We start from the raw sequence: 13,783 nt of genomic DNA, 5'->3' as shown, positions 1-13,783 counted from the left end.
TTTGACATTTTGCCTTTCATCACCAGAAGATATGTTTTCTTCTATGTACAGTGACATTTTCTTTCATTCCCCCAATGTCTTTTTTCATTTGGTCTTCAAGAAGTTATAGGTCACAACAATGTCACATGCCAAATAAAGGGGACTCCCATATATCCAACATCCTCCCCATTTCCCCCCTTCCCCTACTGGTAATATTTTATTTTTGGAGGGTACACTGTTACTATTGATGTACAAATGTTGAGACATATTTACCAACCATGGTCAGTGGTTTTTACATGATGGTTTATATTTTGGGCCATGCACTTATAAATATTGGTAAACTCAACATGGCCTGTATCCATCATTGCAAGATCATGTAGAACACTCATTGACTGCCAAATTAGACACTACCCCAAATAGTGGGCCTCCTGAGGGCTCTGGAGACACCCAGTCACTATGATCAGGGATGATAGCTCATGAGGTTGGTACCTTGCCAGTGGGCCATACTTTGGGGTTTGTGTACTACAGTGTAACAGAATTGGACTTAGTTGTGGTTTCCCTACACATGGCTCTTTGGTCCTTTCTATTTCAACCTATAGTCAGTGTTGGAGTTGGACTCCAACTTGAATCTTTGAACTGTCCTTATGTCAGCTGGGCCCTGAACCTCAATAAAGTTGCAATCTTTATGTTCCAGTTCATTGGACTCACCCAGCACAACTAACAAGGTGGTGATGATGTACAACCACCATACCAAGTAACCAAGGAAACCTACAATTGAAAGCGATTCCCATCCATTGGCCATATGAGATTGAAGCCCCCTCTCAATTAGAGATGAAATGGGCATCACCATCCCAGAATCTTCAGGATTGGGGAATGAATTATGGACTAGAATGGACTTACTGGCATTCTGCTATATAAACTTGTGATTTTACAATGGAAGAACTTATATCATTGATTTGAAGGCAGTGGTCACTGGAGGTTCTGAGGTCAGGGAAAGGGAAAACAGGTATAATACAGGGGCATTTTCAGGACTTGAGAATTGTCCTGAGTGACATTGCAATGACAGATACAGGCCATTTTATAGCATGCCACAACCTACAGAATTGTGTGGAAGAGAGTGTAAAATAAATGTAAATTATAATCCATTCAATGCTCCAAAATGTGTTCATCAATTGAAATAAATGTACCACACTAATGACGGATATGGTTATTGGGGACAAATGTGGCTGGACATACAGGAAACATTTATGTAATCTATCTTTTAAAAAAATAAAAATGAAGAACAAAGTTTCTGAATATCATGGACTAATTAATAAATAAAATTCATGGGTTTTCATGTTCTTATCTGTACAATGAAAGTATTGATATCATCTTTATTAACCACGAAAGACAAGACCTCTTGCCTCTTGACCCTGGGAAAGGAGAGTTCTCCCCTTATTTCCCTTGGATCACACTTCATGTTCCTCTTGTTGATTAGCCTAGGGTTATTTCCGGGTGAAGGGTTTGGCATTCATGATAGATGGGTCTGGAATTTGTGATCAAGTCTTGACTCTTAAGGCTCCTTTCTGCATTCTTATCTTTCCTCACCTTCTGCTTATCTGGTTTTGAGTGAAAATCCAGAGGAAGATAGATGCCAGATGAGGTATTGACAATGCAATCAAAGGTGACTTTGTAATTCTTTAACTGAAATTGCATCTCTGTTGCCAGCAGATGGGGAGATTTCTCCTACTGGCATGGATTATCCAAATTCAGGAACTATTCAAGGATCTGAAAACTATAATCCATGTGGTGCAGCAGTGCTCCAAGATGTATTCACCAAATGCAATAAATGTGCCACAATGATGAAAGACGTGGTTGCTGTGGGAGGGTTCGGGGGGGGGGGGTGGGGTATGTGGGAACCTCATATTTTTTAATGTAACATTTTTGTGATTTATGTATCTTAAAAAAAGACAATATAATAAAATACAAGTTTATACATGTCTAGAATAATTATGATGTTAGGAACTGATCAAAAAGTAATTTCCTTCCAACCATTACAATAATTGTTTCCAGCTTCCACAAAGGCTGAGTATTCTCTGGAAAGATAAGAGATGTTTTCTTTTTCTCACCTAGCCCATGACCTCATTAGAAAAATAATGTATTCATGAATCATGTTAGTGCCTGAAATTGGTTTAGTATGCAGTGAATAGAGGTGATAGTGATAAGTAAAAACATAAGTTTATAGTTAGAAAAGAGGCTGAGTTTACAACTGGTGCATTCAATCAATGCAGTTTTACAGGTACTAGGGTGTAAGACTAAGTATATACTCCAGAAGCACAAGAAAAGGCTAGAAAATAAAAGGAAATGAGGAATCATGTATTTATTTTCCCTAATTTTAATTTACTTAAGTTTTTAATAGAATGTATTTCCACATTTGGAAATATTCAAAAAATTCTCCTTATCACTCTTCTTCAAATTTCTCAACTTCAATTTTTCTAAATCAAATTTATTGAAATTTTATAAGTGGGTGCAAAGTACAAGAATTACTTTTTCCTTCATTGTGACTGTGTATTTAGATGGCATATCATAAACAGAATAAAATTTATGTCCCTTTGAAAACTTTTGAAGATTTGGAGATATCAGAAGCAATGAAGAGGCTTCTCTTAATCTTTACAGATAGAGACATGAAGATACAAGAGAGGCAATAAAAATTGGTATTTGTGGGCCCAGAAAATGTTGAGATTGGGAATTCCCCTACCATAAGACTTGTTAGTCTTGAGCCAGTTTCAGTACAATGGTCTCGGGAGTCCATGACTTGTGACCCTGATCCATTTGTACTTTCACAATATAGTGAGTACTGGCGATATGTAGAGTTGAAGCAAGTAGACCTTATTGAATCTGAGTTCCATATGAAAACTGTTCTGCATATTTCTGGATATTGCTTCAAAGCTCTCTGCCATTTTCTTCAATAATAGACCTGTTAATTTAATTTAGGTAGCACTTCACACATTAGCTGGTTGGATTTGTCAAAATTCATAATATATTCTTAAACAGTGTTATAAATGAGGTCATATACATACTTTTATAATCTGAACATTTTGTTTTCTTTTAAAAGCGTAATTTTGAAATACTTTCAAAGTTACAGGAGAGTTATAATATTGATGATGTCTGTAAATTAACAAAATTGGTTGGAAAGATTGCTTTAGTTATAAATTCTTGAGTGAAAGCTTTATAATCAGCAGTAAGAAATCATAAGTACTTAAAATTTTATTGTGAAATTTATAGGTGTCTATCATACATTTCATGTGGTATTCCTTAACTATAGGGCTTTATGTATTCAAGTGTTTCTGTGACTGTGAGCATATCATAAATGCAGATTACAGTTCAGCATCAATAATAATTATACAGGATCCACATACACATAGAGTTTTACATGCGTAGTCTCTGCTTTTTAGTTTTGGGTAGTTTTTATTTTTTTTTCAGTGTTTCTTTTCTGTATAATAAATTTTATTTTTGAAGAGGTTTTAGGTTACATAAATGATACTTCAAAATTTTAAGAGATTCCCACAAGCCCTCCCTCTCTCACATTCTCACTATTAACATTTTGCAATAGTGTGGTACATTTGCTAACAACTGATGAATAAATATTTAAACATTGCTACTAACCTCAGTCTATATTTTACCATATTGTTTACACTTTGCACCATACAATTTTATGATTTTGAAAAAATATATAAAGGCCCTTATCCATCATAACAATATCATGCAGAACAATTCCAATAACCTTAAGATGCCTTATTTTCCAGCTATTCTTCCCTCCCCTTCACCTCAGAGCCTTTGGTAACTACATTTATATCAATTTTTCAAATTCTTCCATTGCTACAATAATAACGTCTATGGCTGCATTCTTCCTTTATGTTTGTTCATTCCTCAATCTTGAGGATTATGCAATGGCAATTTCTACTCTGCTTCTGACTGAGAGGATGCTTAGATCTTATGGGATATGTGGAAGAAACTGTTTTGCTTACAGTTGTAGATACTCCCTGTTTTAGGGGATGGGGGTTTTCCAGCATCAACATTATGCTAGTTGTCCTATGTGAGTCTGATGAACTGGCGATTAGGTGTTGGGTACACCTCTGTTAAGATTCAGGGCTCAAGGGACATATGAACAGACTGAGGATTCAAGCCTCAGGGATGTATATTTAGCTGGTATGGTACTAATCATTGCTCAAAAAAAGGGGTAGAAGAATCATGTATAAGGAAATTATAAATGAGTCTAACTCTCTTACATTGGGGAAATTGATTGTCATGCTGCAAGGTAATCCCATTGATAGGAGAGAATGTGGAGGAAGAGGAACACTTATCCACTTCTGCTGAGAATGTAAAATGGTGCAGCCATTGTGGAGAACAGTTTGCTTGATTTTCAGGAAGCCAAGTATAGAATTGCCATATGACCCAACAATTCCAATACTAGGAATATACCCAGAATAATTGAAAGCAGGGCCATTAACATATATATATGCACACAAATGTTCATTGCAGCATTACTCACTACTTCCAAAAGTTGAAAGCAACCCAAGTTTATATCAAGGAATGGATTTAATAAACAAGATGTGATATATACATATGATGGAATATTATTCATCCATAAGAAGGAATGAAGTATTGACACATGAGACAACATGAAAGAACCTCAAAGGCTTTATGTTGAGTAAACAGGCTAGCCCCTAAAAGAAATATTGCATAATCTCACTGATATGAATTAAGGATATTTAGCAGATTTACAGAGATAGATTCTGGAAGATAGTCTGCCATGAAATAGGGAGTAGAGAGTGGTGAGATGATGCTCAGTGTGGAGAGAAACTATGATAAGGTGGATGGGTTTGGTTTGGCAAAGGATGGGGCTAGTTGTGGAGGAAGAGTGTGAGTAGGGACCAGTGGTCCTGGAGTGTGAGTATTTGAAGTGTTGGGGGATTGCTTGGGCTCTACATGGAGCTGAGGGAAGGGCTAGAGTAAGGAACAGGTGAACTTTGTGGAGGTCAGGACTTTAGTTGATAATACAGTTGTGGGATTGTTATTCTGGCAGCTATGGCAGGGGAGGGTCACTGATGCAGGATATTGTCAGTCGGGGCATTTATGGGGAAGGGTACACCTGGAGCATGCCCTTTGAAATATGAATGAGTTCATGTTGGCATAGAATTCTCTCTCAAGTGTGTGGAGACCCAGACAATAACAAAATTTTAAACTCCCATCCTGGGGATTCCTGCTGCATTCTCAAATAGGGAGGCAAGAATCTCTCAAGTCCATAAGCAATGCCTAATAAAAGTAAACAGACAAAATGCCAAATCCCTGATGAACAAATAAATGCACTACTTTACCCCTACATGGGACATGAATTCCAGGGATGAGACTCCCTGCTACCAAGGGGTTAATATGAAGAAGAAACTAGGGATGCATTTGGAAAAAGACCTTGGCCAAAGTGGGAAATCATTAAAAATGAAAGAGTTTTTAAGAGAATTCGAAATAAGATGGAAGTTGATTATAGAGGTTAGTGCTGTTAATTTGAGCTTTGCACTCAAGACATTGTTACAGAGAGCCCTGTATGAACCCAAATTTCTGTGATGTTTTAGGAGTTAGTTACCTTCAAAGATGTAGCTGTAGACTTCACCCAGGAAGAGTGGGACATGCTAGATTCCTCCCAGAGAAGGCTATTCAGAGAAGTGATGCTGGAGAATATCAATCACCTGGTCTCAGTGGGTAAGAATCTAAAAATGTATCATCTATATTTATCTCTTATTTACTATCTAACCTGTGTAACTACTATTCACCTATATATTTACCACAAATCATCTTCCACTTATTAATTCAAATATCTAGATCACCTTTTCCATATTTCCATATAATCGTTATTTTCTCTTATATTTTATATATTATAATTTTAATATTTTATAACACATACAACTGCCTAAGTGAAATTTTTTTCCTTACTTTTACTTACTTGTATTTCACCCCAATACATTTTAATCTTGACCATAACTTAATGTCTTTTGTGAATCTCCATTTCCAACACACAGTGCAGTGTGGAGAACTCAATGAATACTTTTTAAGTGGATAAATATTTAGCTGTTGTGAGATAAGTATTCTGCTCCAAGGACTATGCTGAGTTGTCAGAACAATTAAAAAAAAAAAGAATATACCCTGTTGCAGATAGAATTTAGACAATTCTGATGGAATTTGTTTATTGGAATTTTTTAACATAAAATCAATCTCATGAAAGAGAGATTGAGAAATGAGTTTTTTTCTTGTTTATTATTATTGAAATAATGAGACTGCTATAATAATAACTGAAGTGATGAATGCACAACTATGTGATTATTCCAGATACCATTGATGTACAACGTGGGTGGATCATATGCTTTACTAATATATATCAATAAAATTTGAATTGTTTTTAAAAAAATTCAGTCACTGTGGAAACATAGATTTCTTCCTATTTAGAATTAACAGGATTCTTTACTTTCTCTGAAACATCTCTTATGTTATTAGAGCATTTTCATTATTTCAGTAATTGTAGTAAGCAAAAACCAGACACACTAGAAGATTCTTCAGTTCTCAATTTTCTCTATGCTTCACCTGTGATACATAGCTGCTATTTCTGGCTATTCTTGCATATTTATTTATTAAAGCAATTTTATTGAGATATATACCATGCTATCTATCCAAAGGATGTAATCAATGGCTTTTAGTACAATCACAATGTGCATTCATCAGCACAAAAAAATTTTAGAACAATTTCATTACTCCAAAAAAAAAACTCCCCACCACTTAGCAATCCTTCCCCAACCTTACATAACAAGTAATCTTACTTCTTTATAAATTCATTTATATTTATATTTTATATAAATGGAAACATTTAATATGTAGTATTTTGCTTCTGGTTTCTTTCACTTAGCATAATGTCTGATATTAACATCTTGTAGTAGTAACATACATTTTTTTCAGTTTCAAAGATAAAGTCTTATATGCAATTTTATCCATTATATATGGATATAATGTTTTATTATGTTTAAGGTATTCATTAACTTGATATTCTTTTCCAGATAATTTTGAATGTTGGAAACATACTGAGAGGGATACTTGGAAACTTCAAACCTTTTCATGGCCCTAATCCTACTCTAACATGTTATTTTGTTTTATCCAATTATTACAGGCAGGAAAAGTGCCTTTAAAAAATGTGAAATGATAGAAATGATATTCAACCCACCTATCTGTAGGGAAGACACTTCTGAAATCATGTCATTGGTAAGCATTGTTGCATGAACCCTAGTTTTCACATAGATACCTGGAGATGGAATTAATTAGGAATTTGGTTAAATAACCTAATTGTAATCAATGTTGGGATTAAATGTTAATCCAGAAAAAAAATCTGTTTGAATTTAGGTGAAAATTTACCTAAGCCAAAAACTCTATCCTGAGGACATATAAAAAAGAATTGCATAAACAGATTTCACATATATAATCTTTGATACATAATGAAGTTCAAAATTGATCAGATAGCTCTGAAATTGGATTGCTATAATAAAGAATATCTCTGTGTATGGAGAAGAATAATATATGAATGTAACATGGGAATTATTTTAATTGGATTCTGTCACTGAAGGATTAGTCTAGAATTCATATGTAGGGAAATATAGGAATTCATGCATATGGACATATGTTTTACAGTCTCTCATCTAATTCCCCACAGCAGAGATCCAGCATTCAAAGGAATTCCTTCAAATGCAATTATCTGCAAGAAGATAACACTGACAGATCCACAGTGACTCACTATGCTTTAATTTGCATGACAAATAATCCATGTTTTAGCAGTCCAATGGCAAAAGTACACAGTGACCATTTGGCTTTTTTTCAGCATAAGCAGATTCGTGAATGTCACTATTCTCATTTTAGAGAACATGAAAGAGCTCATACTGCACAGATACACTATTTATGCCACCTTTGTGGGAAATATTTTGCTCATTGCTCTTCCCTTAAACAACATGAGAAGACTCACACTGGAGAGAAACCCCATGAATGTCATCTGTGTGGCAAAGGCTTCCGTCGACATTCTGATCTTAAACAACATGAGAGAACTCACACTGGTGAGAAACCCTATTCATGTTATCAGTGTGGTAAATGCTTCACTCATTGCTCTAACCTTAAACAACATGAGAGGACTCACACTGGAGAGAAGCCCCATGAATGTCATCTATGTGGCAAAGGCTTCAGTCGATATTCTAAACTTAAAGAACATGAGAGAACTCACACTGGTGAGAAAACCTATGAATGTCATCTATGTGGTAAATGCTTCACTCACTGTTCTTCCCTTAAACAACATGAGAGGACGCACACTGGAGAGAAACCCCATGAATGTCATCTGTGTGGCAAAGGCTTCAGTCGACATTCTGATCTTAAACAACATAAGAGAACTCACACTGGTGAGAAACCCTATTCATGTCATCATTGTGGTAAATGCTTCACTCATTGCTCTAACCTTAAACAACATGAGAGGACTCACACTGGAGAGAAGCCCCATGAATGTCATCTATGTGGCAAAGCCTTCAGTCGATATTGTAAACTTAAACAACATGAGAGAACTCACACTGGAAAGAAAAACCCAAGAATGTCATCTATGTGGCAAAGCCTTCAGTCAATATTCCATACTTAACCACACTGGAGAGAAATCATATGAATGTCATCTTTGTGGGAAAGCCTTCACTGCAGCCTCTTCCCTTAAATACCATGAAAATGTCACACTGGAGAAAAACTCCATGAATGTCAACTTTGTGGGAAAACCTTGTTCAGTCCTCTCCCCTAAAACAAAATGAGAGAATTCACACTGGTGAGAAACCCCATGAATGTCATTTCCGTGAGAAAGGTTTCTTTCATCACTGTTCTGTTAAAAAACATGAGAAAGATGGTGTCAGAGTAAGTGTACCCACATCATTTCTCCTACAAAAAAATGGCTAAGTGGGGACAAAATCCTGCCTGAGTGAGCTGTTTTGGGAACCCAAAAAAGCAGGAAGGTTTAGGACATAAATCTGGAGAAGCATGACAAAAAGAGTGATTACTCAAGTTAAAACCATGAGTTTCTGGTGCTTGTAGCTGGTTATGTGGGATAGCTAAGCCTTCAGGTCAGGAAACCATGGTGTTCCGCAGACCTTGCTGGTCACACAGCTAGAGGAGACAAACTCAGAGTGGAAGGGTTCTGCTGAAGGACAGAGAGGAGTCCCACAAGTGCACATTCAATTGTCTGGACCCCCTTTTTTGAGCTTTGAGAAGCATACCAGCTGGCTTGAGGAGAAACCAGGAAGGGGGTTAGGTCAATTTGCTGAGGCAATCTGATTTACCTAACCTCCCTGGGAGAAGGAAAATTGGTCTGGGAGAAGATGGTGTCAAGCAATTAACTAGTCCTGTGCAGCATACCTAAGTTGGGGTACACTAGGAAGTGCTTAATAAGCTTCCAAGAGCATATTTAGGGTTCCCAGCAAGGTGTGGGTACTCTCTCCCAAAGAGACTGTGATTCATATTTTCTGTGGTGAGTTAATTCAGCAGGGTCCCATTTGAATTTCAGAAGGGAACTCACAGGCTTCTTGCTGCCTTGGGAGATACAAGCAGTTTGAAAAAAATGGGTGGGGAAGGGCAGGTTCCTAAGCAGCAGTTTATCCAATTGCAAATAAGTCAATCCTGTCCCAGAGAAAGGGACTATTTTTGATGAATAAACCCAGAAAGAAACTTTAGCTCAGTGGAGTATTTTCAGCCTTGAATGTGCAAGGTCTGTAGTTCAGTTCTGGACTCCTCTGAGAGTTGTGACCCACTGGGATATTAAAAATCTAGGTGATACTTTAGGACAGGGAAAACATAGAAAGTATCCAAGTATTAGCTTCCCTTGTGCCTCTTATTTTTCCTTTAAAAAAGATTACTATTATATAATTTAACTTGGTTTACTCATTAAAACCCACTTCAAAATCTGCAGTGAGGAAGCTGCAGGGTAATTGATTGATAAACACCAGCAGCCTGACAATCTCCACAGGAGCTTAAGAATGATGTATGGTTTTTCTTAATGTTTGGTTGACTCCTTGCCAGTTGGTTTGTCTGTTTTGTTTTTTGTTTGTTTGTTTCTTTCCTTCCTCTTTATCCCACACCCTTTTTAAAAATTAGGTGCTGCTGGCTTGTTTCCTGTTTGTTGTGTTTCCTCTGCCTCAATTTCCTCTTTTCTTTGTGTACTAATTTTGACTACCAACACTATCTCTTTTCTTTCCTACATCTTTCTATCTTCCACATTCTGTTGTTGCTCTTACATTTCCCCTCTCTTTGTTTAGCCTCCAATTTTTCTGGCTTTTTATTTCTAACACTTCTGTTTTCTATTTTTATTAACTCTTTATGTTATTCTCCTTTTTTTCTCTTTTCCTCGCTCCTCCGCATGCTGAACTTTCAGTTTTTTAATACCCCAATTTATTGTTTTAGTTTTTTGAAATTGTTATATGTTGTATTTCTAATCTTTAAACTTATCATTAGTATTTCATTTTCCTATCATTTGAATTTTGCAATATATTAGACTTCATTTTTGAAAAAGTTTTGGGTCACAAAGGGGTTCGGCTATGGCAGGGGAGAAGTGTGGATGGGGGTATCGTTGACAGGGAATGCATGGGTGGGTGGGAGTTCAACAGGGCATACATATAGGGTAAATAGATACATTCAGATGTTCATTGGGTATTGACATAATATGTAGAGTTTCGCATGACAACTGAGGGAGTGCTGAGTTCTTATTCTGGGGAACTCTGTTGCAAAGTCCAGTGAAGGAGAATGGTCCAATTATGGGCCCTTGATACTGATGACTATACTTAGGAGCCTATGTGCTGGAAATTTCAACTAGGTCTGGAGCTGTTGGGTCCCTAGGAGTTACCTCCTGAGAGAGTCCATGTTGCTAAAATGAGGACATACCCTAAGCCAAACTAAGTATGTAAATGCATTACCCCCAGCATGGGACATGATTCCTGGGGATGAGCCTCCCTGGCACTGAGGGATTTCTTCCAAGCATCAGCTAGTGATGCAAGACATTGAATAAAAGGGGGAAACAGTAAAGACAAATGACTTTATATGGGTAAGCAACTTCATAGTGAGTTGGGAGATCATCACAGGGGTTGTGCTTATGCACATCTCAGCAGAATCTCAGAGACAGCCAATGTAGACACAAACCCAAGTAGTGGTGCTCCTGTGTGCTATGGCGTCATCCAGGTCCTACGGTCACGACAAACGGCTCTGGAGATCAATGCCTTGGCAGTGGGCCCTTGACTGGAATTTGGGCTCTTGAGTGTGATGGAGTTGGACTCAGATGTGACCCCTCTACACATGCCTCTTCTGTCACTTTTACAGAACCTGTGGTTGGTGCTGGGGTTGGTGTATGCTTGGGAGACTTCAATCTCTGGACTGACTCTGGTGGCTGGGCCCTGAGCCTCAGCATAATTGCATCACTACTGTCCACTCCATTGGACTTGCCTATGTAAATTAACAGGGAAGTGGGGATGGTCAGCCACCACACCAGAGAACCAAAAGTGTCTACACCTGCAAGGTGTAGCAGGAGATTTCCATCCATCAACTATGTGGGATCTAAGCCCCCTGTCAAGTTAGAGGTGGAATTTGCATATCTGTCCCAGGGTCTACAGCATAGAGGATTAAAATATGGATTAGAGTGGATTTACTGGTATTCTGTAGAATTATTGTGACTCTAGGAATGGAAGAAACTGATGTGGAGACAGTGGCCATGGGAGTGGCTCAAGGCAGGGAGTGGAAAGAACAGGTGTGATATGGCAGCATTTTTGGGAGTTGGAGCTGTCCTGAATGATATTGCAGGGACAGATGCAGGGTATTATATATCCTGCCATAACCCAGTGAATAGACTGGGGGAAGTGTAAATTACTATGTAAATTATAACCCATGCAGTGTAGCAGTGTTCCAAAATGTATTCAACAAATGCAACGAATGTGCCACACTTATTAAAGAGGTTGTTGATGTGGGAGGATTGGGGGTGTGGGGAGTGGGGCATACGGGAAGCTTTTATATTTTTAATGTAATATTTTGTGTGATCTATGTATCTTTTTAAAAAGACAGTAAAAATTAATTTTAAAGAAAGCACTGATGTGGAGAGTGTGGCCAAGGTAATTGCTGAGACCAGGGAGACTGAAGAAGAGATGTGATGTGGGGGCATTTTCATGACTTGGAGTTGTCCTAAATGATATTGCAAGGATAGATCCTGGACATTATATATCCTGCCATAACCCACTGAATGTACTGGGGTAGGGTATAAACTACAATGTAAACTATAATCCATGCAGTGTAGCAGTGCTCCAAAATGTGTTCAACAAATGCAGTGAATGTGCCACGATGATGAAAGAGGTTGTTGATGTGGGAGGAATGGGGTGTGGAGGGGGATATATGGGAACCTCTTTTATTTTTTAATGTAACTTTTTTTGTGATCTATGTATCTTTAAAAAAAGAATTAAAAATATGATACATATCAAAAAAAGAGAAGGAATTTGTATTTTTCATGCTCACACAGCCAGCACCCAGCTCTGCTGTGTGCAGTATTCCTTTTTATGAAACACCCCTATTTATAATTCTTCAATCTATGAGTTTCTTTTACCTATTGAGTCATGAGTTCATTAGTGCGTTTATTATCACACATATACTTGATGTCCCAAGAATAAGAAGCTAGACTGGTTTTCACTGTGGGAAGCCCTATTTATGGTCAGGTTGGAAAGTCACTTTTCATACATTTGTAGGAGCATCTGAAAAGAGATTCCAGTATTATTTTAACTCTAACTGAAGCTAAGGTTACCTTTACATTTTGTTGCCTTATTGTCACTCCCTGGACCCAGGTTTCCCCTTTACAGTTTACTGGACTATCCTTCACACCTTCTGTAAACTGTACATGTTTCAAGGGTGGTTTTGAATCTTAAAGGGGCTTGTTTTTAGATAAAGTGGCTCACTTTATGATGTGTGAAAAATGCACACTCATAAAACACATCCCCTTGAACTTTCCAGGCCAGGAACTGTGATCTCATTCACCTGAATAATATTCCAGAAGGGTGCCTGCATATAGCAGTGGTTCAGCTTCTTGTTCTTACATCTCAAAGGGATTCCTTTCTGGGGCCATTTCCTCAATGTTGCAGTTAACATCTTACATGTGTCCTAATGACTTGCCTGCCAGGATAGATTGCCAGGAACGTAATGGCTAGGTTTCAGACATATATATTAAAATTTTACACATCGAGCCATAGAACTTCCAAAGGACTGGAGTGGTTCAGGTCCCTACACGCCAAAGGCCCTCCTTTTAACATTTTCTTTCTTTCTGGCCAATCTGGTGTCAGGGGAAAATGGCACTGCTTCGGTGTTTTGTATTGCAAGTGTTCCATGAGAGGTAGAGCCCTGCCAACCAGCCATTTCAGTTTGCTCTCCTCTGAGCTTCTGTTCAGGTTCTCAGCTCTGCAGGATTCTTTCTCCCACCTGGAAACTTCTGGCATTTGCCCATTTGCTAGAGCAGTGATCACCATGCCTGCAAACTCTCAAAAGTCCCTTTAATTAAAATGACAGAAAAATCAGTTGGTTGGAAATCAAAGTTGTTCTCATAATCTCTGACTTCTCACACTGCATCCAAAGTTGGGAGGCAGAGATATAAGTAAACCCTTTCTCTCCATATCTGGGCAGACCATGCCTCCCATATAACTGAGGGAATATCACATGGTTCCAGCATGAATGGCTGCAAGTTCTTACCTGAATAACTCTG

The 13,783-nt window shown here is 37.7% G+C and overlaps 1 protein-coding gene across 1 annotated transcript in view; it reads left to right on the top strand.

Annotated features, from left to right (window-relative positions):
• The window catches only part of LOC101432471 (zinc finger protein 596-like), a 93,543-nt gene extending 81,020 nt beyond the window's left edge, over positions 1 to 12,523 (top strand). The window contains exons 3-5 of the mRNA XM_071215934.1: positions 5,589 to 5,715; positions 7,169 to 7,260; positions 7,706 to 12,523. Coding sequence (XP_071072035.1) covers positions 5,589 to 5,715; positions 7,169 to 7,260; positions 7,706 to 8,665 — 1,179 coding nt within the window. The 3' untranslated portion in view covers positions 8,666 to 12,523. The remainder of the gene's footprint in view (positions 1 to 5,588; positions 5,716 to 7,168; positions 7,261 to 7,705) is intronic.
• The last annotated feature ends 1,260 nt before the right edge of the window (positions 12,524 to 13,783 follow it).

This window comes from Dasypus novemcinctus, chromosome 6 (assembly GCF_030445035.2).
Source record: "Dasypus novemcinctus isolate mDasNov1 chromosome 6, mDasNov1.1.hap2, whole genome shotgun sequence".
NCBI lineage: Eukaryota > Metazoa > Chordata > Mammalia > Cingulata > Dasypodidae > Dasypus > Dasypus novemcinctus.
This window is presented reverse-complemented; position numbering and strand designations above follow the sequence as displayed.